General features: G+C 38.1%; 1 protein-coding gene across 2 annotated transcripts; it reads left to right on the forward strand.

Moving 5' to 3' along the window:
- On the forward strand, positions 1-27,588 carry SLC18B1 (solute carrier family 18 member B1). 2 transcript variants are annotated; one of them, XM_012736642.2, is made up of 14 exons: positions 1-201; positions 1,257-1,396; positions 7,118-7,213; positions 7,548-7,621; positions 9,304-9,451; positions 12,832-12,988; positions 17,778-17,914; positions 20,226-20,327; positions 22,551-22,642; positions 23,770-23,865; positions 25,035-25,109; positions 26,127-26,220; positions 26,317-26,369; positions 26,594-27,588. In XM_012736642.2, the coding sequence occupies exons 1-14, from the start codon at positions 162-164 to the stop codon at positions 26,658-26,660; spliced, it is 1,371 nt and encodes a 456-aa protein (XP_012592096.1). In that variant the 5' UTR covers positions 1-161; the 3' UTR covers positions 26,661-27,588. The 2 variants fall into 2 exon arrangements, with proteins under 2 accessions (XP_012592096.1, XP_012592097.1); XM_012736643.2 differs by having other exon boundaries at positions 26,127-26,200.
- The last annotated feature ends 268 nt before the right edge of the window (positions 27,589-27,856 follow it).

Genomic DNA, 27,856 nt, shown 5'->3' on the forward strand with positions numbered 1-27,856 from the left:
AGCCCCGGCAGGCTCCGGAGCTCCCGGGCGACCGCGGCCGGCGGGAACCGGGGATGCCAGGGCTCGGCTGAGCGGCTGCCGCCCGTGCGCTCGCTGGAGCTCGAGTCCAGCCACGCGGGTTTGGAACCGGGGCCGGCGGCGCCGGAGTCCACGCACCGGGCATGGACGCGCCGGGGGACGCTGAGGGCCCGCGCCCACCAGGTGATGACAGCGGCGTGGCCCGGTGGCTTCGGGCCTGTCTCTTTAGCAGCGATTGAATTGGCTTTAGTTTGGTTTGTTTCTGAGAGATTGGAAAGGCTGCGGCCTGAATATGAGGTTTCTTTTCTCTCCGTAAAGGGTAAAGTTCAAGGGCAGTTTGTGGTACGGTCTCCAATGACTTTCTTCCCTATAGGTCTTCTTTAACGTACTGTGTGTTTAAGAATGCATTCAAATAAGTATGCCATTGGGCAAACGTAAAACATCTTTCGAATACTCGCTGTTATTCCCCTCTTTAACTTTTCTCATTTCCCTTTCTTATCTACTCCAAAGTTTTTTCAAAGATTCTTGACTTCCTCATGTTGCACGGATTTTTTTTTTCTGGACTCCTGTGGCAACCAGTGAAAAAATAGAGCAAATCAAATTTATTTGGGAATAAATATTAAATGAATTGACGCATAAGAACAATAATTATTGTAAAAAAATTATTGATTTACAGATTTGTGAGACTTGTTTTTCCAGAAGCATACCTTTTTAAGTGTTCATTCACCAGTTGAATGATTTAGCTTGTTTTCCCCTGCCTACACTTCATTTGAATTCGATACTGTCTTAGAATTCTTAATAAATAGCTAACATTACATGCTTAAAACGTTATTGAGTTCGTGAGGCATATGAAACTAGTGACTTGAGAAAATAAGGGACATGGTACTTCAGAGAGCAGTACCCTTTGAAGATCACCCTGCTGCCTCATCCTTCTTGAAGGGACTTATGAAAGAAGACAGAAATAGGCCTTAAGGTGGAGGGAAAACAGGTCAGATGGCTTGATAATTTCTGGATTGAATTCTAATAGGGAATAGTATGTAAATGAAAGTGATATGGTTTCAAAATTGCAGTAATATACAAGGATTGTGCTCCATTTGATCAAATGTGCTGTATTCAAAATAGCCGTAAGCTCAGCAAATGTTATCTTCAGAGTGCTTCTTCTGTGCACAGAAATGGCACTTGTATATTTCCATCAGTAGTCCAATCACATGCCTAATTGCAGTGTGTTTACCTTCAAGGTGATGGCCCTGCAGGAAGTACAAGGGAGACACCCAGGCGACTCTCAAGAGAACAGCTTTATGTACTGATATCAGCAGCTTCTGTGAACTTAGGTTCCATGATGTGTTATTCTATCCTTGGACCCTTTTTCCCCAGGGAGGTAAGACATTTTTATATCCTTATGAGCTCTAATTTTTAAAAAAGACTTTTGAATTATTTCATTCTACAGTATGTAAAATGTTAAAATCTGCACATAGTACAGATAATGTATAGAACTTCAGCCAACAGAATAGTTTTTGTAGAATACTTGGAAATACAGGAAAAAATATCCAATCAGAAGGAACATCCTCTTGGAGGTAATTCACCTAAATATAATCGATCTTCTGAGGATTACTTTTCATATCATATAGTTGATTAATCTTTTTTTTTTGAGACAAAGTCTCATTTTGTTGCCCAGGCTACAGTGCCGTGGTGTCAGCCTAGCTCAAAGCAACCTCAAACTCCTGGACTCAAGCAATCCTTCTGTCTCAGCCTCCTGAGTAGCTGGAACTACAGGCATGTGCCACCATGCCCAGCTAATTTTATATATACATATTTTTAGTTGTCCAGCTGTTTTCTTTCTATGTTTTTAGTAGAGATGGGGTCTTGCTCTTGCTCAGGCTGGTATGGAACTCCTGAGCTCAAAGGATCCACCTGCCTCAGCCTCCCAGAGTGCTAGGATTACAGGCGTGAGCCACCACGCCCGGCCATGAATAAGAGATTTAAATGTGAGAGTTTGAAATGTGATTGCAAAGGTCTACGTTAAGACAGTAACTCTCTCTGGGAGTTTTTGGTTTATTAATATTTTGGAATTAGGAAGTTGTGATTTACTGGATCCTTTCTGATTTGAATTTTTTTTTAACAAATGTAATGCAGGATTAATGTCTTTAATATATAAAGAGTTTCTGACTTGAATTTTGTATGGACTCTAGCGGCAATGTTTACACAAAGGAGGAATTCTGATTAATAGTGCCTAGTTCCCTCTAATCATACATAGCCTTTTATATAGTGTTAGGATCTACACTAATGGCACAGACTCAAAGAGAAAACCCCTAGTGAGACCAGCTGGATTCTGGTTGTCAATGGCATATAATATGACATGAATGGTACTGGCTTGGGTGAATGTAAATAGCATGTCCATGCGTTTTGTTTTGTCCTCTTTGCCAAATACTCAGCTCACAATGCACTAGCAGCTTCTCAGTCCTCTAACTGCTTTGATAAAGTGTAGTCCTTCATTCAGTGTGCTACAAAAGAGGATAAAGTGGCTTCTCTACTAAAGGAACAATACTGCTCTGTAGTCACAGAGTACTCCCTAGTTTTTAGTGCACATTTCTACCCATTTATCTGTTCGGTTCCTGCCACTATCCCATAAAGTAGATAGAATAGTGCGAATCTCATCATGTCACAAATGAAGAAACAATTTCAGAAGTTATGACTTTCCCAGTTCAGTTCTATTAACTAGAGGTGCAGCGAGTTCCGACTCTGGAGTGTGCTAGGCATTTTATGTGTTAGGGAAGAAAAAAAAATCAGGGAAATGTCCTTCCCTTATCTGTCCATTGGGAGTGAAAAATATATTAAAAAAAAAAAAAAAGGTTTCAGGTTGTTTGGATATCCTTTAAGAAAAGGATGTCCAGAATGTTATGAGACTCCAGAAAGAGGAATGGGGCATGGGCAGAGTGGGGGCAGGAAAAGAAGGGGGCTACTGAAAGGTCCCTCATGGGATAAATCTAAGGGGGATCTTGAGATACTGGCATTCTAGGTAGTCACAGAAATAACAAAGCGAATGGCATGTTCTTGTGAAGTAGCAGACAGTTTGAAGTGGCTTGAGCCTAGGGTGGAGTGAGGTCTAAGAGATAGAGGATCTGAGAAGGCAGGCTTGAGCTAGAACGCAAGGGTACTTGTATGCATGCCAAAGACTTAGTGATTGAGCAAGATAGAGTAGCCTGGCCAGATTTGGATTTTGTAATAAATAAATAAATAAATAAACAAACAAACAAATAAATAAATAAAATGGGAGTCTGTGGAATTAAGATTGAGAAGAACTAGAGTAAATGGATCAACCAGTTCGAAGGGCATTTCCCAGCTCAGCTGGAACTCAGTGGATGCAACTAATGTTAGCTTCCTCTGAGTGAATAGGGACAAAGGAAAACCAGGCTGTGGGTGGGAGTTTTAAGTTTTTGATCGAGCATTTTGCTTATAGGAGGTGTTGACTAAAGAAAACAAGTCAAGCTTTTAAAGAATTAAAATTAGTTGTATTTAGAAGTCTTAATTTAGGACTACAGACTGAGATGTACAGTCTGGGAGCAGTTCTGCCAGACTGCTCCAACACAGTGTTTCAGTTCAGAGCTTAAATACAGGTGGTGAAGATTCAGTACATGTAAAATCACATCAGAGTTTGGGTGTAAGAGTACACCTGGGTATAGATTACTAAAGCACATCTATCTGGTTATAAATTATAGAAGTGTAATCACTAACCCTGGTAGACATTATCTTACTGCAGGAAAAGGCAAGGATTGGGGTCATTTATCTTTTAGGGTGGTGATCCCAAACATTTTAGGCACCAGGGACCGGTTTCATGGAAGACAGTTTTTCCAGGGGGAGGTGAAATTCAGGAGGTGATGGGTGGCCGGGTTCCTAACAGGCCATGGACCAATACCGGGCCACGCCCTGGGGTTGGGACCCCCAGTTTTAGGGAATGTAGTGACTCAGGCAAGAGATTTGGGGGACTGTGTGCTCTCTCCTGTTTTGTCTTCAAAGGATCCCTCTGGAGAGCTGCCCATCGGCACAGGGTCAGGGGCTTCGTGAAATTAGCTGGCAAACAGAAATGAACAAACATGGCTTCTTACGCTGGCTACTTTGTCTTGCGGAGTGAAGGCTGAGGGAGAGAAGACAAAGGCAGGGAGAGAACATTCTAACTTTAAAAGCTATAGATAAGAAAAGTGGGCTCTGGTTTTTCACTTCTCACTAAAATTTTATGGTTGACAAATGCAATGGTAAAGCGTCTCTGTCCTCCTGTATGTTCTGTCGTCCTTCCTATTAGCTAGAGCTCACTGGGGAAGGAGAAATAGATCCCTTCTTAAATTCTGGGGCAGGATTCCTACTTCTAATCAACATTTTTCTGGTCACTCTCCTCCTTTGTCAGAGGATTATACGTGAACCAGAAATTGCTTTTAATAGCCATTCTTGCTTTCCTAATGTGAAGCAGGACTCACGTTCCAAAGGTGGCGTTTAGTTGCTGCCGCGGTGTGTGAGTCTAGCACGTCCTGTGTAATCGTTCCATTTCCACAGTCAGTGCGGGAACATGTACGCGATGGAAACCGTAGTGGCTCCATGACTACATAACCTTTGCAAGTGCCCGTCCTCATCTCTGAATGGGGCCACCTAAAAATACATTCCTTATTTGATAGGTGTTAGATACCACGTAAAACAGCACTTACTAGAGATTCTGGCTCATAGTGAGGGTCCAGTAAATATTAGGTGCTATAACCATCGTATATTTCCTGCTAGATTCTAGAATTAAATACTTATCAGATCCATTAAGCAAAGAACATGGATAATGTAATTTGACCAATGAACATTCTGCCTACATTTTAATTGACTCTTTTGATAATACTTTCCCTTTGAGGAACCTGACCCATGTGTAGTAGAAATGTTGACTTCACGTTCCTGTCTACATACAGCATAACCTTTTCCTACGATGCTGTTAAAGGCATCTTAATAATGAGACCTCTGTTATCTTCACACTATTATCGTATGTGGTTGTTAGTACATGAAGGAGCAAGGTCAATTATGAAGCCAATAGAATTATGAGCTTCAAATCCTGCCTCCGTAATTACTGCAGAACGGTAGGCCCATTCTCTGCCCTCACCCACCACCAAGTACTTAGGGGCCACATCTCTAAGGACCTTCCTAGAGTAAGGAAGGACCCTTCCTAAATTTTAGCTTAGACCAATAGAGTTCACCTATCTGGTTTCCTGCAGTATGATACTATGAAAAATGTAGGGTTTAAAGAGGTATAGTCTAGGCCGGGCACTGTGGCTCAGGCCTGTAATCCTAGCACTCTGGGAGGCCGAGGCGGGAGGATTGCTCAAGGTCAGGAGTTCGAAGATAGCCTGAGCAAGAGCGAGACCCCGTCTCTACTATAAATAGAAAGAAATTAATTGGCCAACTAAGATATATATAGAAAAAGTCAGCCGGGCATGGTGGCGCATGCCTGTAGTCCCAGCTACTCGGGAGGCTGAGGCAGAAGGATTGCTTGAGCCCAGGAGTTTGAGGTTGCTGTGAGCTAGGCTGACACCACGGCACTCACCCTAGCCTGGACAACAAAGCGAGACTCTGTCTCAAAAAAAAAAAAAAAAAAAAAAGAGGTATAGTCTGACATGAAAAGAATGTCCTTGAAAAAGACAAGGATTGAATGATGATGGTATCTTTACATGGGAAGGGATGGAGAAAATTTTTATGTAAAAATTATAGTTAGAGAGAAAAGGTAAAGAAATGTGATTATGGCTGTCGTAGAGAATGGATTTTGAATGGTACAGGAGTGTGTGTGTCTGCATGTGCACACACACACATTTCAGTATTTTTTTTTATTTCTTTTCTCACATTTCAGTATTAAGAGTGAAGTTATTTGTGAAAAACCTGAAACTCTGGTGAGAGAATGGTACTAAATTGGACTCTTAATATCATAAATATTCACTACTGGTACTGTGCCTGTCACACAGAAGGTGTTCAATAAATGACTTCTGGCAGAGTTGTGTAGCTCAGGCTTTGCACCTCATAGTGTGCTAAGTTGTCAATCCTATCTTAAAGAAATTAAACTCATATTTTATCTCTTTTAATTGCTACAGTTAGAATCTGTTGTAAAGACCTGCCATATTTCCAGAGTTGGAAGTTTTTTAAACCTTCTCTTTTTTTTATATATGAATTTCGTGGTACATAACAACAATTCTTCTATCTTAAAGAAATTAAACTCATATTTTACCTCTTTAAATTGCTATAGTTAGAATCTGATGTAAGGACTTGCCATATTTCCAGAGTTTGAAGAAGTTTTTTAAACCTCTCCTTTTTTTTTTTATGTGAATTTAGTGGTACATCACAACAGTAGTGTTTGACATTCAAAAGAAGTAGATTTAAGATAAATACTTTATCAAATTTAAGATTTGATACTTTAGCAGATTTAGAAGCTCACTGATAGAATAGGCTATAAACAAACATTAATTGTTATAATTGATGAATGCTAAACTACCCAAGGTGTTTCTGGAGAATGTAGAGTGTTAAGGGAACATCTTTTGTCTGTGTTGTTGGTGTCAGGAAGGAAAACTACTCTCCAAACTGTCAGGTAATTGGTATTGATGCCAGAAATAGAGAACCAGACTGAATGCGCCTTGGGGTGACCCATATGCCAGCTCACGGGACTTCCTATTCTTAAGTTTTTTTGACTGGCAAACATTTTTTGTTTGTTTCCTATAAATAAAATGTGATACCAAAAAGGAAGTTGTGTCTAAGTCAGCTGTTTTCTCAGTCCTGTGACTGAGAAATGGAGCCCAAATTTCCACATCAAAGGTTTTCCGTGTTTGTTTATGCTATTTAATTCTGACTTTTCCCAGCTAAAGCTAACAATACTTTATAGTCAAGGTGAATGAATTTCATGTCAGGGACTAGGTTTTACTGTCTTAACTAGTTACCCTTCCTTCCCTATCCTGTTTATTATAAAATAATAATCTTTGAAATTGCTATACGGATAAAGGTCACAAAAAGATGATGCTCTGATCTAATATTCCATTTTTCCATACTGATGCTAATTTGTCTTTCAACCTTTGTTCTCATTTTTGTTTCTTTAAAGGCTGAAAAGAAGGGAGCCAGCAATACCATTATTGGTATGATTTTTGGATGTTATGCTTTGTTTGAGTTGCTAGCATCTTTTGTATTTGGAAACTATGTAAGTATTAAAGTTCAGGTACATGTTTTAATTTTTAAAAATTGTGTAATGAGTTATTCTGATTTACAAGTCTAGAATTTGCATTGATACAGAAATAACCACTGTTATAGTTTTATAAATTGTGCCACTGTTGACAGTTCCCTCCTTAGGGTTGATTGATTTTTAATTCCTTCCATGTTTGTAAGCAATATGTACTGGCACTCCATTAAAGAGTTATTATATTAACTGAACATGTCTTCCCCCAATCCTGTATTTTCCTGTAGTAGATTTGTTTGAGTCAATATAGACTTATAGAAGTGACCAATTTACTACTCTTCTTTGACATTTATTATAGATTGTACATATTGGAGCAAAATTTATGTTTATAGCAGGAATGTTTGTCTCAGGAGGAGTTACCATTCTCTTTGGGTAAGTCATTTTCTGATATGTTTGGGAGCTTGAACAGATTTCATAGTCTATCTTCAGTTTGAAATAGTAAGGGCTTTTTAAGTCAATGTTACCATTATTGTCTGTTGAATACCTATCATGAGACAAATGGCAGAAGGAGCTGTGTGAGTAGAAAACAGAAATGAATGGCATTGCTCTTGAGGAAACGGTCCTCCAGGGACCACCATTACACTGGTCACTGAATTTATTCTTAAGGACTCCTGTGACTGTGAGTGATAGAAACCTTTTGGCTTAAGCTAAAAAGTGAATTTCCTTCCTAAAAATCACCTCAAAAATTTCAGTATACGGGTGTTGAAACAGTGTCATTAGAAATTTTTCTTGACTTCACTGGCTTTACTTTTTTCTTCTTGTGATTTTTTTTTTCCAAACTGGAATGGAAAGTGATTTGTTCTTGGTTGAGCTTTCCCTTGTGGTGGGAAGATGGCCCCACCAGCTCCAATAGGTAGTGCCACTTTCTCAATAGTTCCTGTTAGGTAGGGCCTCGGGTTGGAGCCCCAGCGGCCAGATCTTTGTGGGTGGCCCATCCCTGTAGCCAGCGGGAAATAATGTTCTGATTGGCCAGGCTGGGTCATGTACTCACTTCAGGGTGGAGCAGCGTGGTTTTCCCTGTTGCTGTTTCCAGAAAAAGAAGAAATGAGTGCCAGAGGCAAAAGAGCTATCGAAGTTCTTAAACTTAGAGTCCTTAAACCAGCAGCATAGTGGCAAATAATATGGAAGAGCTTATACAAATACTTGGGCAACATAAAGGAATGATAGGACCGTGTTTCCCTGAAAATGAGACAGGGTCTTATATTTATTTTTCCTCAAGAAGACACCCTAGGGCTTATTTTCAGGGGATGTGTTATTTTCCCTTCAAAACCTCAGCTTGCAGCACATACAGGATGGCGGGACCTGACAGGGGAGCCAACCTTGTTGGTGGGGCTGCCTGCACCTTTCCGGTCACCTGTGGGATAGTAGCTGTCATGATGGGGCAGATGAGAAGGGCTGCTGGTCTTCCTTACCGCTCCACAGGAAATGCATGGGTTGTGCAGATAAGCTGCGTAGCCACGCCCATCACCAGGTCTTATTTTTGGGGTAGGGCTTATATTGTGCAAATGCTTAGAAATCCTGCTAGGGCTTATTTTATGGGTAGTCCTTATTTTGGGGGAAACACGGTAGTATGGTAAAGTTATGATGAAATAAACTCAGGAAAACCATTAAATGAAGTGGATGTTTTTTAAAAATTTTCTGCACAGGGAGTTTTCTGTTCTCTGCATTCATTCTTTTTTTTTTTTTTTTTTTTGAAAGTTTGAGTCTCACCATAGGAGAGACCTGAAACTAAGAAGTCCTTCTATATAGGTCTTGTCAGAGTGATTCTGCATATTCCAAAAAGGCCTATTTACTATTGTCATCTAGGAGACCAATTGTATCAGCAGAAAAGGGCAACCTAAGCTGTCATTATGACTTAAATTGTTACCAAAAATAAGAAGGTAATTTCCTTCTACTGAAAATATAACAAAATAACTCTTCAAAACATTTATATTCTGAATAGATTTATTCTAATAACTGTGGGTGATGTACTACTCTTTTCTTTGAGCACAATTAAAAAGGAAAAACAAATAAAAACCAGCTTAACATTTGAGAATTGTCTTATTCTCTTTTAGTATATTGGATCAAGTTCCTGAAGGACCAATATTTATTGCTATGTGTTTTCTAGTGAGAGTAATGGATGCAATAAGCTTTGCTGCAGCAATAACTGCGTCGTTTTCTATCCTTGCAAAGGCTTTTCCAAATAATGTGGCTACAGTATTGGTATGTGTTTTATACATTTTTTTCTATTTTCCTTTGCGTGTAAGCCAAAATATTTCTTTGATCTTCCAAGTTAAAGCTGGGATCCATTCCTCTATTCTTGGTTTTCTCTACTTACTCTGTTTTGGTTAGCTTTTACTCCAATTTCTACTTGTCAGCAAGGCTGTCCCTAAATGTACCATTAGTCTTACTTAGGTGCTCTTCCTGGTCTTAGAATTTCCTGACTGGACAGTTTGACAAATAAATGTGGTCCAAACCAACTATTCTTTCTACCACTTTTTCTATCTCCCTGTAGCCTAGATTGTGGCTGAGCTGCCTGAGCTGCATTCCTCTGCTTTAAGAAAAAGAGTTATCCCTGTGGCAAAACACCCAATTCATATGAGTCCTTCTTCCACTTTCCCCTGATTTGTACAAGGGATCTTAGAGTTCATCTTGAAGTTTTTAAGTGTTTCTGTGCTGTCTATCTGAGGAGTGCCCTCTCATTTTGACATAAAAGCGCAGAACCTGGTGGTATCATATTGACATACGTTCTTGTGTATTGATTGCCTAGATGCACGTAGACCTGGTATTAATGACACACTGGATTCCTGTCTCAGCTCTGTGCAGCTGCCTCCCTGACCCCAAGCAAGCTTTCCCATAGCACTTTCTCTGAGCTCGTCTTGTCAGACCAAACACTACCAAATGCCACCCTCATAGCATATAATTGTTCTCTAGACTTCAGAGTCTAATCATCTTAGTACCAAGGACTCCCTTATTTAATACTCCCTCATTTAATACTATAGTTTAAAATTTTTTACTGTTGATAAACTATTTGCTGTGTAAATAGTTTTTCCCACTTTTCAATTTCAAAATATTAAGGGGGGTACAAATGTTTTAGATTACATGGATCATTTTTGTAATGCATGAGTCCTTGGCTATAGGTGTGCAGTTTTCCCCACATTTTCATTAAGCACTTGGGTATACAGCTGGATAGGTTCAATTTAGGTTGACACCTTACCATGCAGGGTTGGGCACAGTGAGAGGCATACTATTTACCCAGAAATGTGTTTCTCAAAAAGGGTTCAGAAGAACTCTAGTCTATTGACATGGTCTGTGAAGCAAGGGTTTGTGGCTAAACAAGTTTGGAGTGTACTGTGTGCTGTCCTCCAACTTACAGATGTCCAGTTTACATTAGTGTTTTAAGACTTCAGGAAATCCTAGAGTAAAGATACTTTATTAACTGTTCCACAACTCAATTTGACCATGGAACCATTGTTTTCAAATAAGACTTGTTGACCTTTAAAACAGTTCGTGTTCTGTGGAACATTCTGGAAAGTGCTGTCCAAGAAAGTCCTGTGCTGTTGGCAATACTCCATTGGATTTCCTGATCAGGAAAGGACACCAGTGTTGCCATATGATGTTTCTAAATGAAATTGCAGCCACTAGCCAACACGCCTGACATGGTAGTTGATCTGGATGGCCTTGTTGTGGTTAAAGATAGAATTCATATGTTCTTTATGAAATGCTGAATGTTATTAATGGACTACTTTTGTGCATTCCATGAGGTCTGAGGATGTAAGGTTGCAAGCCACGGGTCTCTGTTTAAAGCCCCTAAAAACTAGATTGATTTGAAATGGTACAGTTGCTGTAGTAGTAAACTTTTTTTTTTCCCATAGCACTGTTTTGTTTACTTTAACTTTAATTAACAAAACAGTTTTATGTGTTAACAAGGGAATATAGAATATAGTAAGTATATTCTACATATTACTGTTGCTCAGTGTTCCTATACACACCTGTTGTCCAGGTGCCCAACCCTCTGTCCCCCTCTGGGAAAGCAACAGATATTATAGGTTTCTTCCAGAGAGATTCCATGTATATATGTATGTACACTCATATACACATGTACACACACACAACATGATTTCCCTCCCTCCTTGTTTTTATACAAATGGTAGCATACCACAAATACCATCAGCACCTTGCTGATTATACTGACAGTGAAATCATCTTGGAGATCTTTCTGTACCTACATATAAAGAGCTTTCTTACTCTTTTCTTTACTGTGTGTATACTATTTCATTGTGTGGACACAACCTAGTTTATTTACATTGTTGATGAACATTTAGATTGTTCACATATTTTGCTATTGCAAACTGTGCTACAATGCATGAGCTTATATATATATATACCATGTGACATCTTAATGGGTATACCTCTAAGCTAAATTCTTTTTTTATTTATAATTTTATATTTATTTAATAAAATTAATTTCTAATTTTTTAAAAAAATTGTTTATTTATTTATTTTTCAGATTTCTGTCAGAAAAGATGTAAGCTAAATTCTTAAAAGTGGAATTCTAGGTCAGCGAGTATGTGCATTTTTAATGTTGATAGATTTGCCAAAATGCCCTCCCATGTTCACTTGCCAGCAGTGTATGAGAGTGCCTCTGACCCTACATCCTTGGAAACATAGTGTGTTTGATAAGTGATAGGTGAAAATTGGTATCTTGTGGCTCAAATTGTTCCCTTCTTTTATTTATTTATTTATATTTATATTTTTATTTTTTTTGAGACAGAGTCTTGTTTTGTTGCACAGGCTAGAGTGAGTGCCGTGGCGTCAGCCTAGCTCACAGCAACCTCAAACTCCTGGGCTCAAGCAATCCTCCTGCCTCAGCCTCCCGAGTAGCTGGGACTACAGGCATGCGCCACCATGCTCAGCTAGTTTTTTTCTATATATATTAGTTGGCCAATTAATTTCTTTCTATTTATAGTAGAGATGGGGTCTTGCTCTTGCTCAGGCTGGCTTCAAACTCCTGACCTCGAGCAATCCGCCCGCCTTGGCCTGCCAGAGTGCTAGGATTACAGGCGTGAGCCACCGCGTCCAGCCTTGTTCACTTCTTTTAAAAAATAAGGGCAAGCTGCCTCTTCCAAGAGCTATTTGTATTTCATTTTATGTGTCAACAGTTTATTTATACCATTTGCCCATTTTCCTATTGCATTGCTATTTTTTGTCTCATTGATGAGTAGTAGCTCTTGATATATTTGGGGAATTAGTTCTTGTCAGTATTTTTTTTCTTCTATTTTTCATTTGTCTTTTGATGTATTTTTCTATCTATAGTTTTTTCATATTTTCATGTAAGCAGGTTTATCAATCTTTTTATGTCTTCTGAGTTTTATGGCATAACTAAAATATCTTCCCCACCATAAGAATTAAAAAAGTAAAACCTCCCATATTTTATTTTCCTATATCTTTATGATTTTAATATATATGTTTAAGTTTTTGGTCCATCTTGTGTTTGTGTGTGTGTGTGTAAATTGTGAAGTAGATAAAATTTTTTTCAGATAGTATCTTGTTAATTCTTCAAATGAAATATATTAACTCAGCTTTTTTCCCCCCACTTTTAGGGAAGTCTTGAGATTTTTTCTGGATTAGGACTAATACTGGGTCCTCCTGTAGGTGGCTTTTTGTATCAATCCTTTGGCTATGAGGTACCTTTTATTTTTCTGGGATGCATAGTTCTGCTGATGGTACCACTCAACATGTATATTTTACCCAGTTATGGTAAGCCCACACTTATTACTCATTTTAAGAATCTTGAATATATTTCTATGCCTTTGTAAGAGAACAGTTTACCAGATATTCACTTTTATTTTATATAATCAATAATAGCTTTTTAGAACATGCTTAAAGAACTGATTCTCTTTTCAGAAATACTGTAGGCAATTAGGTTATAGGAATTCTATATATCACAAATTGTTTTCCAACCTTTAGAACTAGCAAATATTTAATTTCTGATCATAAGCCATTACCACATGCACACCAGAGGTCTTCTTGGAGTGAATTAAATGTCAGAACAAGGAGTTATCATTGGCCACATGTGGCCCCAGTCTTCCTAGAAGGTTTTCTTCCCAGCAGCCCTTGCAGCTGTCCATGCAGTGATGCCCGGGTACAAGGACACAGGTCCACATTAGGCGGCAATGGGAATCACCTTGGCTTCAAAACGTCATGCTCCACAGGAGTCACCCTGCCCTGTAATAAATGCATGGGAATCGCTGCTAGAGTCTCTATGGAGAGACAGGCCAGGTGCAAGAATCAGCGCAATCAGGGAGGCACAAAAACATCTTGTCCTCATCAGGTGTTTATGGCTTATTTAGATTTCCTTTTGTCCAGATGAAATGTACCAATCAGAGTTATGCTTATAGTAGACAACATTGCCTAGTAACATGGTGGGCATTGTACGGGCAGCCAGAGCTGGAAAGTTAACTGAGAGTTGGTGAACAGCCTTAGAGAGGCAGTGCCATAGGGAGCCACACGGTGGCGCTTGTCCTCTTTCTGAGTGTGACAAGGCTGTTGGTTTTGTAGTTGAACATCCTGGTTGTGCTCAGGTTGGTTTGTTAGATACTTGGCTGTTAAGAAGCAGACACTAGGGCAGATTCTCATGAAGCAGGAAAAAAACCTTTGTTAACTCTGTACCACACGAGATAAGGAAAAAAGACTTTGCTAAGACATACTAATTAATTAATGGTAGAACTGGGTATTTAGAACTTCTGTGATTAGGTGCCGGACTGGCCCCAGCGTCTGTTACCCCTTAAGGCCTGGCCTGCACTCCTCATCCCATCTCTGCCTCCCTCCCCTTGGTGTCTTTTGCAGCCCTTTCTAATCGCCACCAGCCTGCTTACTTGGTACTTATTTCTCTTCTTTGCTGTTATTTCTCAATTAAAATTTCCCTGCTTCTTTATTGAACTTAACAAAATCCCAGTTAGCTATATTTTTATGAACATAAGAGTTTGACAAACTCACTGTTTATCTACTGAAGGCTTTTTTAATTTAGATTGAATTGGAAAAAAACTAGTATTTTTAAAAAACTCTCGAGGATTGATAATATTAAAGCTGTAAACATACATTTCAGTGTTCCCATTTAGAAGTACTTTTAAAAATTATTTTAGGAGAGTTTATAGATAGAAGCTAGAAAATTAAACAAATTTGATTTTTCTTACATTGGCAGAATTTTATATTCTCTAAGTTCTACCTCTCCCTTGTCTCCTTCTAGAACCACGGACAATGTGGCTTTAGCTGTGGGTGGCTGAGTCCCTCTTCCTTTTCCTTTACATCTGCTCACCATGTCCCCTGTTCTATACTACTTGAAAGAAATATTTCTAAAACAGAGCCATGGACATATCACTCCTCTTATTAAAATCCTTACATCCATTACATTTAAGAGATCTATTGTACATCATGGTGACTCTAGTTATTAATAATAACAATATATACTTGAAAATTTATAGAGTAGATTTTAAGTGTTCTTACCACAAAAAATAAATATATAAGGCAATGCACACATTAATTAGCTTGATTTAGTTATTCTACAATATATATCTATACCAAAACATCATGTTATATACTATAAGTATATATAATTTTTACTTGTCAACTTGAAAAAAAATCCTTAAATCCATGAAATATGAACTTTATCCTGGAAGCCATTAGAGGCTACTATTAAAGATTTAAGTAGAAGAGTCACACAGTCTAAAATATCTCCCTCGCATTCTAACCCCTACTCATCCGGAAAACTTAATTTGTATTACCTTTTCTGGGGAGTTTTTAAAATCTTGATCATTGGATTAGATGTTGAGTAAGTAGTGTTACAGGGCTCAGCTTTCTTCCTGCTCCCCCACCACTGAGGACCACCCCACGTCCCATCTCTAACAGGAGCTCTCTGTGGCAGGCATTGTCAGCCAGGAAATCATATCCCTCTAAGAAGAATACAGATGTCCCTCAGTATCCATGGAGGATTGGTTCCAGGACCTTCCGTGGACACCAAAATTCACAGATGCTCAAGTCACTGATATAAAATGGTGTAGGATTTGCAAATAACCTGTGCACATCTTCCCATATACTTTAGATCATCTCTATGTCACTTATAATACCTAATATAATGTAAATGCTATGTAAATAGTTGTTATACTATTAAAATATTGTTTAGGGAATAATGACAAAGGAAAAAAAACCTGTCTGTGTTCAATACAGATACAATTTTTTAAAAAATATTTTTGATCCATGGTTGGTTGAATCCATGGATGCCAAACCCATGGATATGGAGGGCCAACTGTATTTGAGAATTTGGAGGAGGCAAAGAGTACCAAGTAGCTTTGAAAAGCTCCCCAGGTAATTCTGCTATGTGTCCCTTGAAGCAGGTACCACCCCATGTTTTCATTACTTGGTCTTCTTCCACTGCTTAATTATATTAGTTGTGTGTTCATTTTCATGGATTTTTAAAATATATTCTTATTATGGTAACCCCTTTTCCCACCCTGGATTTTAGAGAAGGGGACAATTTATACTATAATAGTGTGTCTTATACTGAAAATACATAATAATTTTTATATGCATAATAATGTAACCAATGAAAATTGGAATCTTTTGTAATTTCTCTTTTAAAGGTGACTAACATCCTTAGTATACAATTCAAAATTCACACAAATCTCCCTGCTGGCAATACCTCACTGAGCCACACGGTGGTGCTTGTCCTCTTTGTAAGTCAAACTGTATTGTTTCTGTGGTTGCACAATGGGAGCTGTGCTCAGATTTGGTTCGCTGTGGGATACTTGGCTGATAATTAAGAAATTTTATTTAGATTTAACTTTACCTCTTGTATCCCAAAAAAGTCTAAGTGTAGCACATAAAATAGTTGAACCACACTTCATGGTGTTTTTTGTACTTGGCTCCATACTTGGCCATTATCCAACAAGTATTAATATTTGTGGAATAAGGAACTGTGCTGGGTGCTCTTGGAGACATGAGGATATATGAAGGCTGATCCTGGCTGTCAAAGAGCTTCCGTGTCCAAACCCAATATCATCTCTGGCCAGGGTCACTATAGCAGTCTCCTGACTCGTAACCTGCCTCCATTCTCAGGCATCCTCAAACTACGGCCTGTGGGCCACATGCGCCTAGCACATTTATCCGGCCCTCCGTGTGTTTTTGCTGCCGCTGCCTGTCTAGCTTAGCAGCCGACTCTCCAACGGTCTGAGGGACCCTGAACTGGCCTCCTGTTTAAAAAGTTTGAGAACCCCTGCTCCACAGGGTCAGAGAGAGAACTTCCTAAACCATACATCTGATTCCTATTCCCTGCTTGAATTCCCTCATGATTTCTCCAGCTTCTTAGCATACAAGGTCCTCCTTCTTCATACATCCTTCTGCAGTATGATCTCTTCTTGCTATGTTGCTGTCCCTTACCCCAATCTCAGTCTTCCAACTTTGCTTCTCTTCTTTCATTTTCTCAAACACAGAATAGTTTCCCTTCACTTCTTCGAATAATATACCTGCATTATTCTTTCTCCTTTCTTTGCTTGCTCAGTGCAAACCCATTCTTTAGGCACCAGCTTTATATATTGCTGCTTTAGAAAGTCTTTCCTACAACACCCTCCCTGTGTTCAGGTAGCTCTTTCCTCTGCTCCCATAGGTGCCCTCCTAGCCCCATCCCAGCTCTTTCCCCTCCTTATTGGAACTTCACTGCAAGGACAGGAGCTGGGTCTGTCTTGTATGTTTTTGTATGACAAGCATTTTGCATGACTCCTGGCTCAGCAAAGATTTTGCTCAGTATATTAATTGGAAGATAGGAAAGCCACCAAACAATAGTAAACAATACAAAGCAAAATATAATTTTGGTGTTAAGTCGTGTAGTGTAGACTAGCAGTGCAGTAGGAAACCAGGTAAAGGTAAAATTTATGGAAGAATCAGGGCCAGTGCTAGACTTATAGAATGAATAGAATTGGAAAAATGAGCAGGGAAAAAAGAAAGGAGTCATTCTTATGACTGGAGGCTTGAAAATAACCATACCTGCTGTTTGGAGCAGTGAAGAAGTGGGAAGTAAGGTTGGTACTCCACTGACCTTGAACACTAAATGTAATTTATGTAGGATTCAATAGCCCCTCTTTTAATCCAGTGTTTGCTTTGATAGCAGAAAAAAAATTGTCTTTTTTTTTAAGTAATTTAGATTCCTCCTAAGTACACATGGACTTTGTTTCTTGGTAAAGTTCTGTCGATGCCTTTCCCGTGTACCAAAGCAAACTTGCCATAGTCTCTATCCCATCTGACAAAGGCCTTACTTCTAGGTTATAACCTGCAACCCAAGACCCTTTCTACCCCTCACACTCTGATTCCAGTTGATTCTTCATACATCTGGGAAATTATTTTTGATAAAATTGGATGTGGCCTCTAGGTTTGAATAAGTTATATGCAGATGTAGATGATAATTTTAGGCAAACTTAGAGGTACAGTTATTTTTTGATTACCAGATAAATAAATTGCTATTATTTATTTTTTTTCTGTTTTCACCTTTACTCCAAAGAGTCTGATCCAGGTCAACACTCATTTTGGAAACTGATCTCCTTACCCAAGGTTGGCTTTTTGGTTTTCATCATCAACTCACTCAGCTCGTGTTTTGGCTTCCTTGATCCTACTCTGTCTCTCTTTGTTTTGGAAAAGGTAAGTAGCCTGATTATTGAAGACCTTTGCATTGTAGCAGGTGGATGTAATTGCTTGGTCTTAGGCTCTGCTTTGTGGAAAGATCTTTGAGTGGCAGGGAATGGAGGCAGAATGGGAACTGCACACTGAGGTAGCCTGTGCCTTCCCTCTGTGACGTCCCCAGGAACTAGGGATCTGATTTAGTATAAAAGAAAGAAGTCTTTCTCTAAGTGGCCAAAACATTGGTCTCCTTCTTTCCAAGACCTTGCTTGTGTCATTGTAGGTTTGGCTCGGGCATACTTTGTGCTACTTAATAAGGACACTTTTCCTCTGTTTGAGTTTCGGTAGGCATTGGTGTCCTCAGTAGCTCGTTTAATGTGAGGTGTTCTTCATCTCTAACAAATCCACTCTGGGTCCACTCACTTACCTTTTAGTCTATTTCATATAATCAGATGAACTATGGATTATATTAATCTGGGATGGGAGAAGGGAACCAAGAATCCCTAGTGCTGAAAAATAAATGTTGAATTCTGGAAGTTTGATGTCATAGAAATTTGTTCTTAAGTATTTTTGAAAAAACATTGTTAATAATGCAATAAAGTTCAAGTCTGGTAGTTAATTATACTGGAGAATTAATGTGTGTCCGGAAGAGGAGAAAATGAATAACTTCAGCCTGCCCCCATTTTATTTGAGGCACTAGATTTAAAATAGCCCAATTGCCAGAAACTTACATTTCATTTAAGTATCTAATATAGTCATTTCAAATGCTTTGACCTATCATAGACCATAAGGATTAAAATTAATTTTTCTTATAATTTCACACTACCCCTCAAAGTCACTAAAAACAGTTTTGGGTATTTCACAGGTAAGATTTAGAAAATAATATAATATTGTGTTTAGCCAATGAGCATCTATTAGGGAACTCATAAGAAAATACCTTGTGATTATGGTGACACAGTTCATTTATATCATCAACAACATGTCTCTCTGAACCGTTTTTTCTGTGCTCTTAACAAGTTGCGTCTAAACAGTGAAAACAAATCTGTAATCGCTGAGAAACCCAAGTTGTTAGTGTATATCTTATAAGAAATCTTTTTTTTTTTTCCTCAAGAAAAAGTAGTTTATTCGTAAGAGAAGAGGAAGATAGATTTCTCTAAAGATAACTGTAGCTGACCATTTGTCGCACGATAGGTAGGTAGGTAGGTAGGTAGCATCAGTCCTGCTCATGTCTGGATGATGGACTGCGTCAGACATTGTACAACCCCACGGCTGTTGGTGGTGACACAGGACTACTGGCAGTTTTCAGGTTGGAGTGCTGCTGTGCCATCCCATTAGCCAACTCCAGCCTAAGACATGTTTAGAAATTTATTTTCCTGGTTTTTAATCATTTTTTTTATCCTGTTGCCTCTCTTTGGACTTCTTTTTATTTAATTGGTAGTTTGCTGTACAGTCATTGGTTGTCCAGTCTTTTAGGGTAGGAAGGTTCTACCTTTTATCCCTCCAGTTATAAAATGAGAAGAAGACATTTCTGACTTTTGTATCTTGCGCCTGTCTTTAAAGGACTAATTTCTTAGCAAGATTCATATTTGTCATAAAAACTGTTAAAACACATATTGACTCATAAATAAACCCCGTGGGCTTAAATAAGAAAATGAGTTAAGAAAATTAAGGAAATTGGAAACAACTTAGATAACCAAAAAAGACAGGCACTTATATCATGTTGTTAATATTAACAGTATCAGAGTTATGTGATAGTTTACTTTTAAGCTGTCTAGGCTTTTAAAACATGTCATGTCATCCAATTTTTAAATTAGATATGAATATCCCTTTGAGATGGTTAAAGGAGCTATTATCAGTAATGTTTTTTACACCAGTATACCTCAAACTGCAGCTTGTTGTCTGTCAGAATCACATGGGAGCTTGTTTGAAATGCAATTTCTCAGGTCCCATCCCAGACTTTCTAGATCAGAAATCTTAGGGTTGGGATCCAGGAACCTCTTTTAACAAGCTCTCCAGGTAATTTTTATGCACTGAAGTTTGCAAAACACCAGTTTACCTATAAAAATGCTATGATTCAGAGAAGCAGAATTCTGTTTGGTGTCAAAGGCTAAAAGCAAAATCTAGATCTTCTGACCTCAGGTTAGGTTTTTCCCCCCTCTCATGGAGAGAAAGTAACCCATTTACAAAAGTAACACAAACATTAGGAAGAATGCTGAGTGTTATTAGTAGACTCATGGTAATAACAAGAGCTGAAGAAATGGTAGGAGGAAAAGGTGGATGTTTATTTAAAATGACTTAATCATGTAATTTTAATGTAGGATTTCTTTTGCAGTTTAATTTACCAGCTGGATATGTGGGACTGGTATTCCTCGGTTTGGCACTGTCCTATGCCATTTCTTCACCACTATTTGGCCTACTAAGTGATAAAAAGCCAGTACGTACACTTAACTTATATTTTAGTTGCTTTTGTATGTTTAGACCAGTGGTTTTCCAACTGTTCCTCTGCATCTCTAGGAGTCCATTGGTTAGAATCGACATATTCAACTGGACTGATGGAGAAATTCCAGTGTCTTCCAAGATCAGCCATCACCCTGAGCAGATGCACTTTTCATTACTCCATCTGGGAAAAGAGGAGTCTTATGCTAAACCATTGAAAACTATATTCCAAATAGAACAATTTAGAAACAGTGACCACAAGGAACCCACTAAGTAGTTACAATGCCTAGAAAAATTACATTATTAAAAATGGCCCCTCTATAGATTGAATGTTTATATCTTCCCAAAATTCATATGTTAAATCCTAACATCCAATATGACGGTATTTGGAGTGGCTTTGGGAAGTGATTAGGTCATGAAGGAGGCCCTTATAAAAGAGGCCCCAAGTTAAGTGTGGTGACTTTCACCTATAATTCCAGCTACTCCCTTGATACAAAAAAAATGGATTAATCTTAATAATTAGGGCAGAGTCCCAGAGGTTACTATGGGACTTGATAAATTGAGAGATTCTACTTTAGGAGGAGATAGTTTGAGTTTTCTGTGGGAGTGAAAGGATTGGCAGTGTAAATATGCATTGTTCATGCCATAGCCATCCTGACAGAAATTCCCTTCTGTTCTCTTTTAACTAGGTCTCAACCATTCAGTCCAGACGACTAATATGCGGAACTGGTATTATTAGCTAAATCTTAAACTTCTACGGCTTTGGTGCTCATTTTTGGCATTTCCCCTTTTCATTAGATTTGCATATATATTTATCAAGACCTAAATTACATGGGAATTACTAAGTAACCCAGGTGACAAAAAGCAAGTATCTTAAACAGTGTTTGGAATTTGATTTTAAGACGTAGTCTTGACCTCGTGCAGTGGCTCACGCCTGTAATGCTAGCACTCTGGAAAGCTGAGGCGGGCAGATTGCGCAAGGTCAGGGGTTCTAAACCAGCCTGAGCAAGAGTGAGACCCTGTCTCTACTAAAAATAGAAAGAACTTAATTGACCAACTGAAAATATATAGAAAAAATTAGCCGGGCATGGTGGCACATGCCTGTAGTCCCAGCTACTCGGGAGGCTGGGGCAGAAGGATCACTTGAGCTCAGAAGTTTGAGGTTGCTATGAGCTAGGCTGATGCCACAGCACTGTAGCCTGGGTGACAGAGCAAAACTCTTGTCTCAAAAAAAAAAAAAAAAAAAAAAAAAGTAGTCTTATATAACTGAGCAGATATTGTACCCCTGTAATTTGGGGGCTGATTCAAGTAGTTTATAAGGGATAAATTGGGTACAGTCTTAGTGTGTTCGGGATGCTATAACAAAATGTCATAAACTGGGGGGCTTATAAAGAATAGAAAATTATTCCTCAGTTTTGGAGCCTGAGAAGTCTCAGATTAAGACTCTGGCAGATTTGGTGTCCGGTGATGGCCCATTGTTTAGTTTATAAATGGATGTCTTTTCACTGTAACCTCACTTGGCCGAAAGGGCAAGGGAGCTCTCTGGGGCTTTATTTATTCATTCCTTTGTTCATTCATTCATTCATTCATTCATTCATTCTTTTGAGACTGGGACTCGCTGTATTGCCCAGACTGGTCTTGAACTCTTGGGCTCAAGTGATCCTCCTGCCTCAGCCTCCTGAGTAGCTGGGATTATAGGTAAAAGCCATGGTGCCCAACTTGATACCTTTTTTATAAGAGCACTAATCCCATTTATGAGGGCTCCACCTTGATGACCTAATCACTTCCCAAAGTCACCTCCAAATACCATCATATTGGATGCTAGGATTTAATATATGAATTTTGTAGGGACATAGGCATTCAATCTATAGAGGGACCATTTTCTAATAGTGTCATTTTTCTAGGGATTGTAACTACTTGGTGGGTTCCTTATGGTCATTGTTTCTAAATTGTTACATTTGGAATAATTCATCCAGTGAAAAATCTGCAGTACACTCCGTTTCTAATGAATCCTTGTCCTTTACTCACTCCCTATGTTGTGGAATATTGTCCTGGCTTTGGAGTTTATCATCTACTTATTATCTCATTAATATAAAATTTTGTTTTCTTCATTGTATTTTTTTAATATCATAACTTGTGTTCTTTAATAATTTTTCATATTGTTTAATCGTGGAGGTCTTTACCTCTGAGAATTTCTTTGGACTCTCTTTCTCTTTACCAGCATGTAAGGAAATGGCTCCTGGTTTTTGGAAACTTAATCACAGCAGGGTGCTACATGCTCCTAGGACCTATCCCAATTTTGCACATTCAAAGGTAATTTTTTTCTTCTTCTGTATTTTTGGTTGAATAGCATTAGGAATTATTTCAAAAATTTTGTGGAAGTGCTGGTTTGGCTTAGTATTTTGAGCCTTCGTATTAAATATTTAAATAATTATTTTGATTTAGGACTCTATTGAATTGCTTGTTAGACTGATGGTATTTTTCCTTCCTAGAAGCTAGTAGTGATACAAACAGACAGGAATGCATAAAATCTATATAAATGACAAAAGTGCTTATTCTCCCTCTGTTTCAATTGTATACTTGATTGCACTTTATTTTGAAAATAGCATTTGTTGCTACCCACCTTTAGTTGATAGTTCTCAGGATATATTTTTGTTTTTTCTACATTTCCTTCTTCCTTGAGGCAGGGACTAAATCTTTTTTTGTTTCTGTGTCATTTTTAGCATGCAACATTAAAGCTGTTCATTAAAGCTCGTTTAGTGTAATTTATTTACTAAAATAAGTGAGCTCCTTAGATCTTTTCTGGTACTTCTGGGTTAAAACACAATATCATAGAAAGAGAGGGATTTCAGAGTTCTTCAGACTTGGGTTTGCATTTTAGCTTTGCCACTTACTAGTAGTGTGAACTTAGGCAAATCTCTTACTTTCCAAGAGCTTTAGTTTTCTCGTCTACAAAATGGAGCCGATAATAGTACTTTCGTTCCAAGAATTAAATGGGATAATGTACATTAAGTAACCAGCATAGTGCCCCAACATGGAGCAAATGTTAGTCTCCTGTTCTTCCTTTACCACTTCCCTTCTATGCTATTTTTTAGTTGATTAAATTTCAAAGCCAAGTGATCAAATGAATGGTATTATTATTGACATTTTAACCAATTTTGAAAAGATTTTGTATGGTGAGAAGGCAGGTTGTCTTCAGACATATGATTTATGTGACCAAAGAGATTGAGATATTAGGGTGATTTTTTTTTGCCCCCAAAATGTAAGAGGCTAATGGGAGCTCTAACTGAATGAGATGGGGTCAAATGGGAATGAGAATGAGACTAGGCGCAGAATCTGTTTAACTAACTTCTCTGGATCCTGCCCTCTTTAACATTAAGCTTCGTGTCTCTTAAAATACTAATGTTTTTGTTTTTGTTTTCTCCAAAACCCCTTTATAGTCAGCTCTTGCTGCTCGTGCTGATATTAGTTGTACATGGCATCTCTGCTGGAATGAGTATAATTCCAACTTTCCCGGAAATTCTCAGTTGTGCATAGTAAGTTACTGCTGTTGTGTGAAGAGCTGTATTATAAATAGCAGTGAGCATCATAGGCTTTCTAGAATTTGTCAACATTTTTGAATGTCGGATATTTTTTCCACAATATTAAATCTTCATGATTTCATAGTTTATAATATTGTGATATAAATAGTCTAAATAATAACACAATAATATATTGGCCGGGCATGGTGGCTTATTCCTGTAATCCTAGCACTCTGGGAGGCCAAGGTGGATGTATTGCTCGAGGTCAGGAGTTCAAAACCAACCTGAGCAAGAGCGAGACCCCGTCTCTACTAAAAATAGAAAGAAATTAATTGACCAACTAAAAATATATATACAAAAAATTAGCTGGGCATGGTGGCACATGCCTGTAGTCCCAGCTACTCGGGAGGCTGAGGCAGTAGGATTGCTTGAGCCCAGGAGATTGAGGTTGCTGTGAGCTAGGCTGATGCCACGGCACTCACTCTAGCCTGGGCAACAAAGTGAGACTCTGTCTCAAAAAATAAAAATCAATAAATAATATCACAATAATATAAATGGTAATATATAGTAATATTAACATAGTAATAGCTAAAATGAGTTGTGGATAGATGGTTGGCTTGGTTTATGTCTCACTATATATATAATTTTGAAAATCTAAAGCAAAATGGAAAGGGCTCAACATTGTTCCTCTTTCATGGAGGAAGTCCATACAAGAGCACAGAGCTACCAGGCATCTGTCACTTGGCCATCATTCTTTTGTTTAGTAGAAGATAATGAAGAACACTATGATACTCTGGCTGTGCCAGGTCAGTTCAACAATTCTTTTAGGAGTAAGAAGCTGCCTCTGTGTTTGCTAAAAGTTGCCATTATTCTCTTTATATCTTCATCTCATTTTAAGAATTTGTTATTTAATTATATATTTTTATAAGCATTTAATGCTAATGGTTCATGATTCTTGATATCATATCTTATATATGTAATAAAATTATTTTTAGAAAACCATGTAGTAAACCGAACTATGATAATTCCTTCAAATTAGATTCATTATTTATCTTAGAAGTACAGTGTTCTCGATATTGGTTTTGTCCAGATTATCCCTGGTTTATCTTAATTTATCTATAGTAAATTTTTTCTTTCATACAGGTTTTCCTTTTAATAATGGATACTCATGTCTCTCTTTGCAGTGAAAATGGATTTGAAGAGGGATTAAGTACGTTGGGACTTGTATCAGGTCTCTTTAGTGCAATGTGGTCGGTTGGGTGAGTAGTCATTCAACTTTATTCACACCTGAAAGATGGAAAATACTATTCCCATTTTACAGGTGAAGAAATTGAGATGCTGAGAGGTCAGATGAGTTTCTCAAAGATAAATAGTTCATCTAGAGCAGAGCCAGAGTTCGAATCCATACCTTCTGACTCCACAGTCAGTGGTTATACCAGCAGTTTTAATACCTAATCAAATGGTTTCATATTACCTTATACAAGTGATATTTATAAGTTCCTTTAACAGAAATATGCCTTAGATTTTTTTAATTTATTCAATTATTCATCATTTGTTTATTTTCTTATCCTCTATCAGAAGGGTAACTGTATGCTAGCAATGTAGTATATATAGTTAATAAATATGTATTAAATTGAGATATATTAGATATAGTACTGAGAACAGAATACTTTAAAGAATTTTTTAAATGTGTGTCACCTTTTTTATTTTTATGTAAGCTACCAACTTTTCAGAAGCAGTTATAATTTCATAATTGCTTAAAAATTTTAAGCATCATCGTTATCAGGTAGAATTCTTTTCTTTCTTTTTCTTTTTTTTTTTTTTTTTTTTTTGAGACAGAGTTTCACTCTGTTGCCTGGGCTAGTGTGCCGTGGCATCAGCCTAGCTCACAGCAACCTCAAACTCCTGGGCTCAAGCAATCCTTCTGCCTCAGCCTCCTGAGTAGCTGGGACTACAAGCGTGTGCATTGGCCAATTAATTTTCTTTCTATTTTTAGTAGAGATGGGGGTCTCACTCTTGCTCAGGCTGGTTTCCAACTCCTGACCTTGAGCAATCCATCCACCTTGGCCTCCCAGAGTGCTGGGATTATAGGCATAAGCCACTGTGTCCGGCCAGAATTGTTTTCTAATACCCAATGTTATGCCCAGGAATTGGCTTTTTTTTTTAGTATTTATGGTTCCAATTTAAGGAAGCCCTGTGATTGAGGGATCACGCAACTTTTATGAAGTAATACTTAATTTGCACTATTGTATACTCTTTCTTCTTTCTATTGTTAGTGCTTTCATTGGACCAACACTGGGTGGATTTCTTTATGAGAAAATTGGTTTTGAATGGGCAGCAGCTATACAAGGTCTGTGGGCTCTGATAAGTGTGAGTAATCAGTCTTTTATTTTCATTTCCCTCACATTTGTGGAGAAACTTGACTTGAAGAATTTACATTAACCAATACCTTTAATTGTGTTAAAGGGATTAGCCATGGGCTTATTTTATGTACTGGAGTACTCAAGGAGAAGAAGGAGGTATGGTCAACTTTTGGACTTTTTTCTCCCTTTAAAAGTCAGCCTGTATGAATGGAAAAGAAATAACATTTTATATCCATTCTTCTAGTCACTGGATTTCTGGGCACTCTGAGGCTCATCAGTTGATAGACACTTTTAAGGGGGTATTTGAATAGAGATGCAGATGCTGGGGTTTTTTTAAGATGAGAAATATTGAAATTCTTTTCTTCTTTCCCTCATTGTAGATCTAAATATCTAACCATCCTCAGCACAGAAGAGGAAAAAACTGCTCTCTTGCCTAATGAACTGTAGCTTTACAAATCCTGGATTGATATGAGGTTGGGAGGTCAATGTTCCCGGCCTTGAACATCACTGGCTTTGAACATCGCTGTTGGAAGGGTTTTCTTAATTTACGCACAGACCTCCCTGGGCACCACATCAGCATTTTGGACAATCCTGTGTTGGACTGCACTTACTGTTGTCCTGAAAAGCTGGCCGGCTGAACCAGCTATACTTGAAACATTAAGTGTGAGAATTGTAGTTGAAAACCAGCACAAGATTGTGTTGTTTTTTTTCCCAAGACAGAGTCTCACTCTCTTGCCTGGGCTAGAGTGCCGTGGTGTCAGCCTAGCTCACAGCAACCTCAAACTCCTAGGCTCAAGGGATCCTCCTGCCTCAGCCTCCGGGTAGCTGGGACTACAGGCACATGCCACCGTGCCTGGCTAATTTTTTCTGTTTTTAGTTGTTTGGCTAATTTTTTTCTATTTATAGGAGAGAGGGGGTCTTACTCTTGCTCAGGTTGTAGTTTGTGTTTTTAAGTGACCAAACTTGTCCTGGAAGATGTTGTTATTGACTCTCTTTAGGTCTCTTGTTTCCTCTGTTTACTTTTTATTCCAAGTACACTAATTCTGTGAATGTACCTTTTTTTTGTTATTAACAGGGAAAGAGATGAATTGATTTGATATGATCTAAATATATAAAAAATAACTCAAAATATATAGAATAATTACTATAAAATCAGTTTTTAAAAGATAGACTTTGTATCATGAGATTTTTGTTCTTGTTCAAAAAGGCAAAATTCCTGCCTTTTGTGTAAAAACTCTATAGCATCGTTGGTCTTAAGCTTTTCTAAAAATTTTGTGTGAAAAGTACAGGAATAACAATATTTACGATTTCTATTTTTGTAACCTACTTTCAATTATAATCTGAATTTATAAACATTACTTGATATATAACACTATTCATTTCCCTTGTATTTCATTTCCCTGTTTTTCAGTTCTGCCATCTGTTTTGGTTTTGTTTTCTCCCCCCATATTCTTGGTGGGTGTATTCCATCAGCAGGTCACTCCCTATCTCCCCGTGAAAGGCTTTTTCCAACTTCATTTGAAATCCATGCTGTTGTTTGATATGAGCAAATGCCTATTCTGCAGCCTCTCATGCCTCCTGATCTATTTTCATGGTGTAGTAGCCACATTTACAGTAATTTTCTTTTAAAAGAAGGAATGATT

This window comes from Microcebus murinus, chromosome 5, assembly GCF_040939455.1.
Source record: "Microcebus murinus isolate Inina chromosome 5, M.murinus_Inina_mat1.0, whole genome shotgun sequence".
NCBI lineage: Eukaryota > Metazoa > Chordata > Mammalia > Primates > Cheirogaleidae > Microcebus > Microcebus murinus.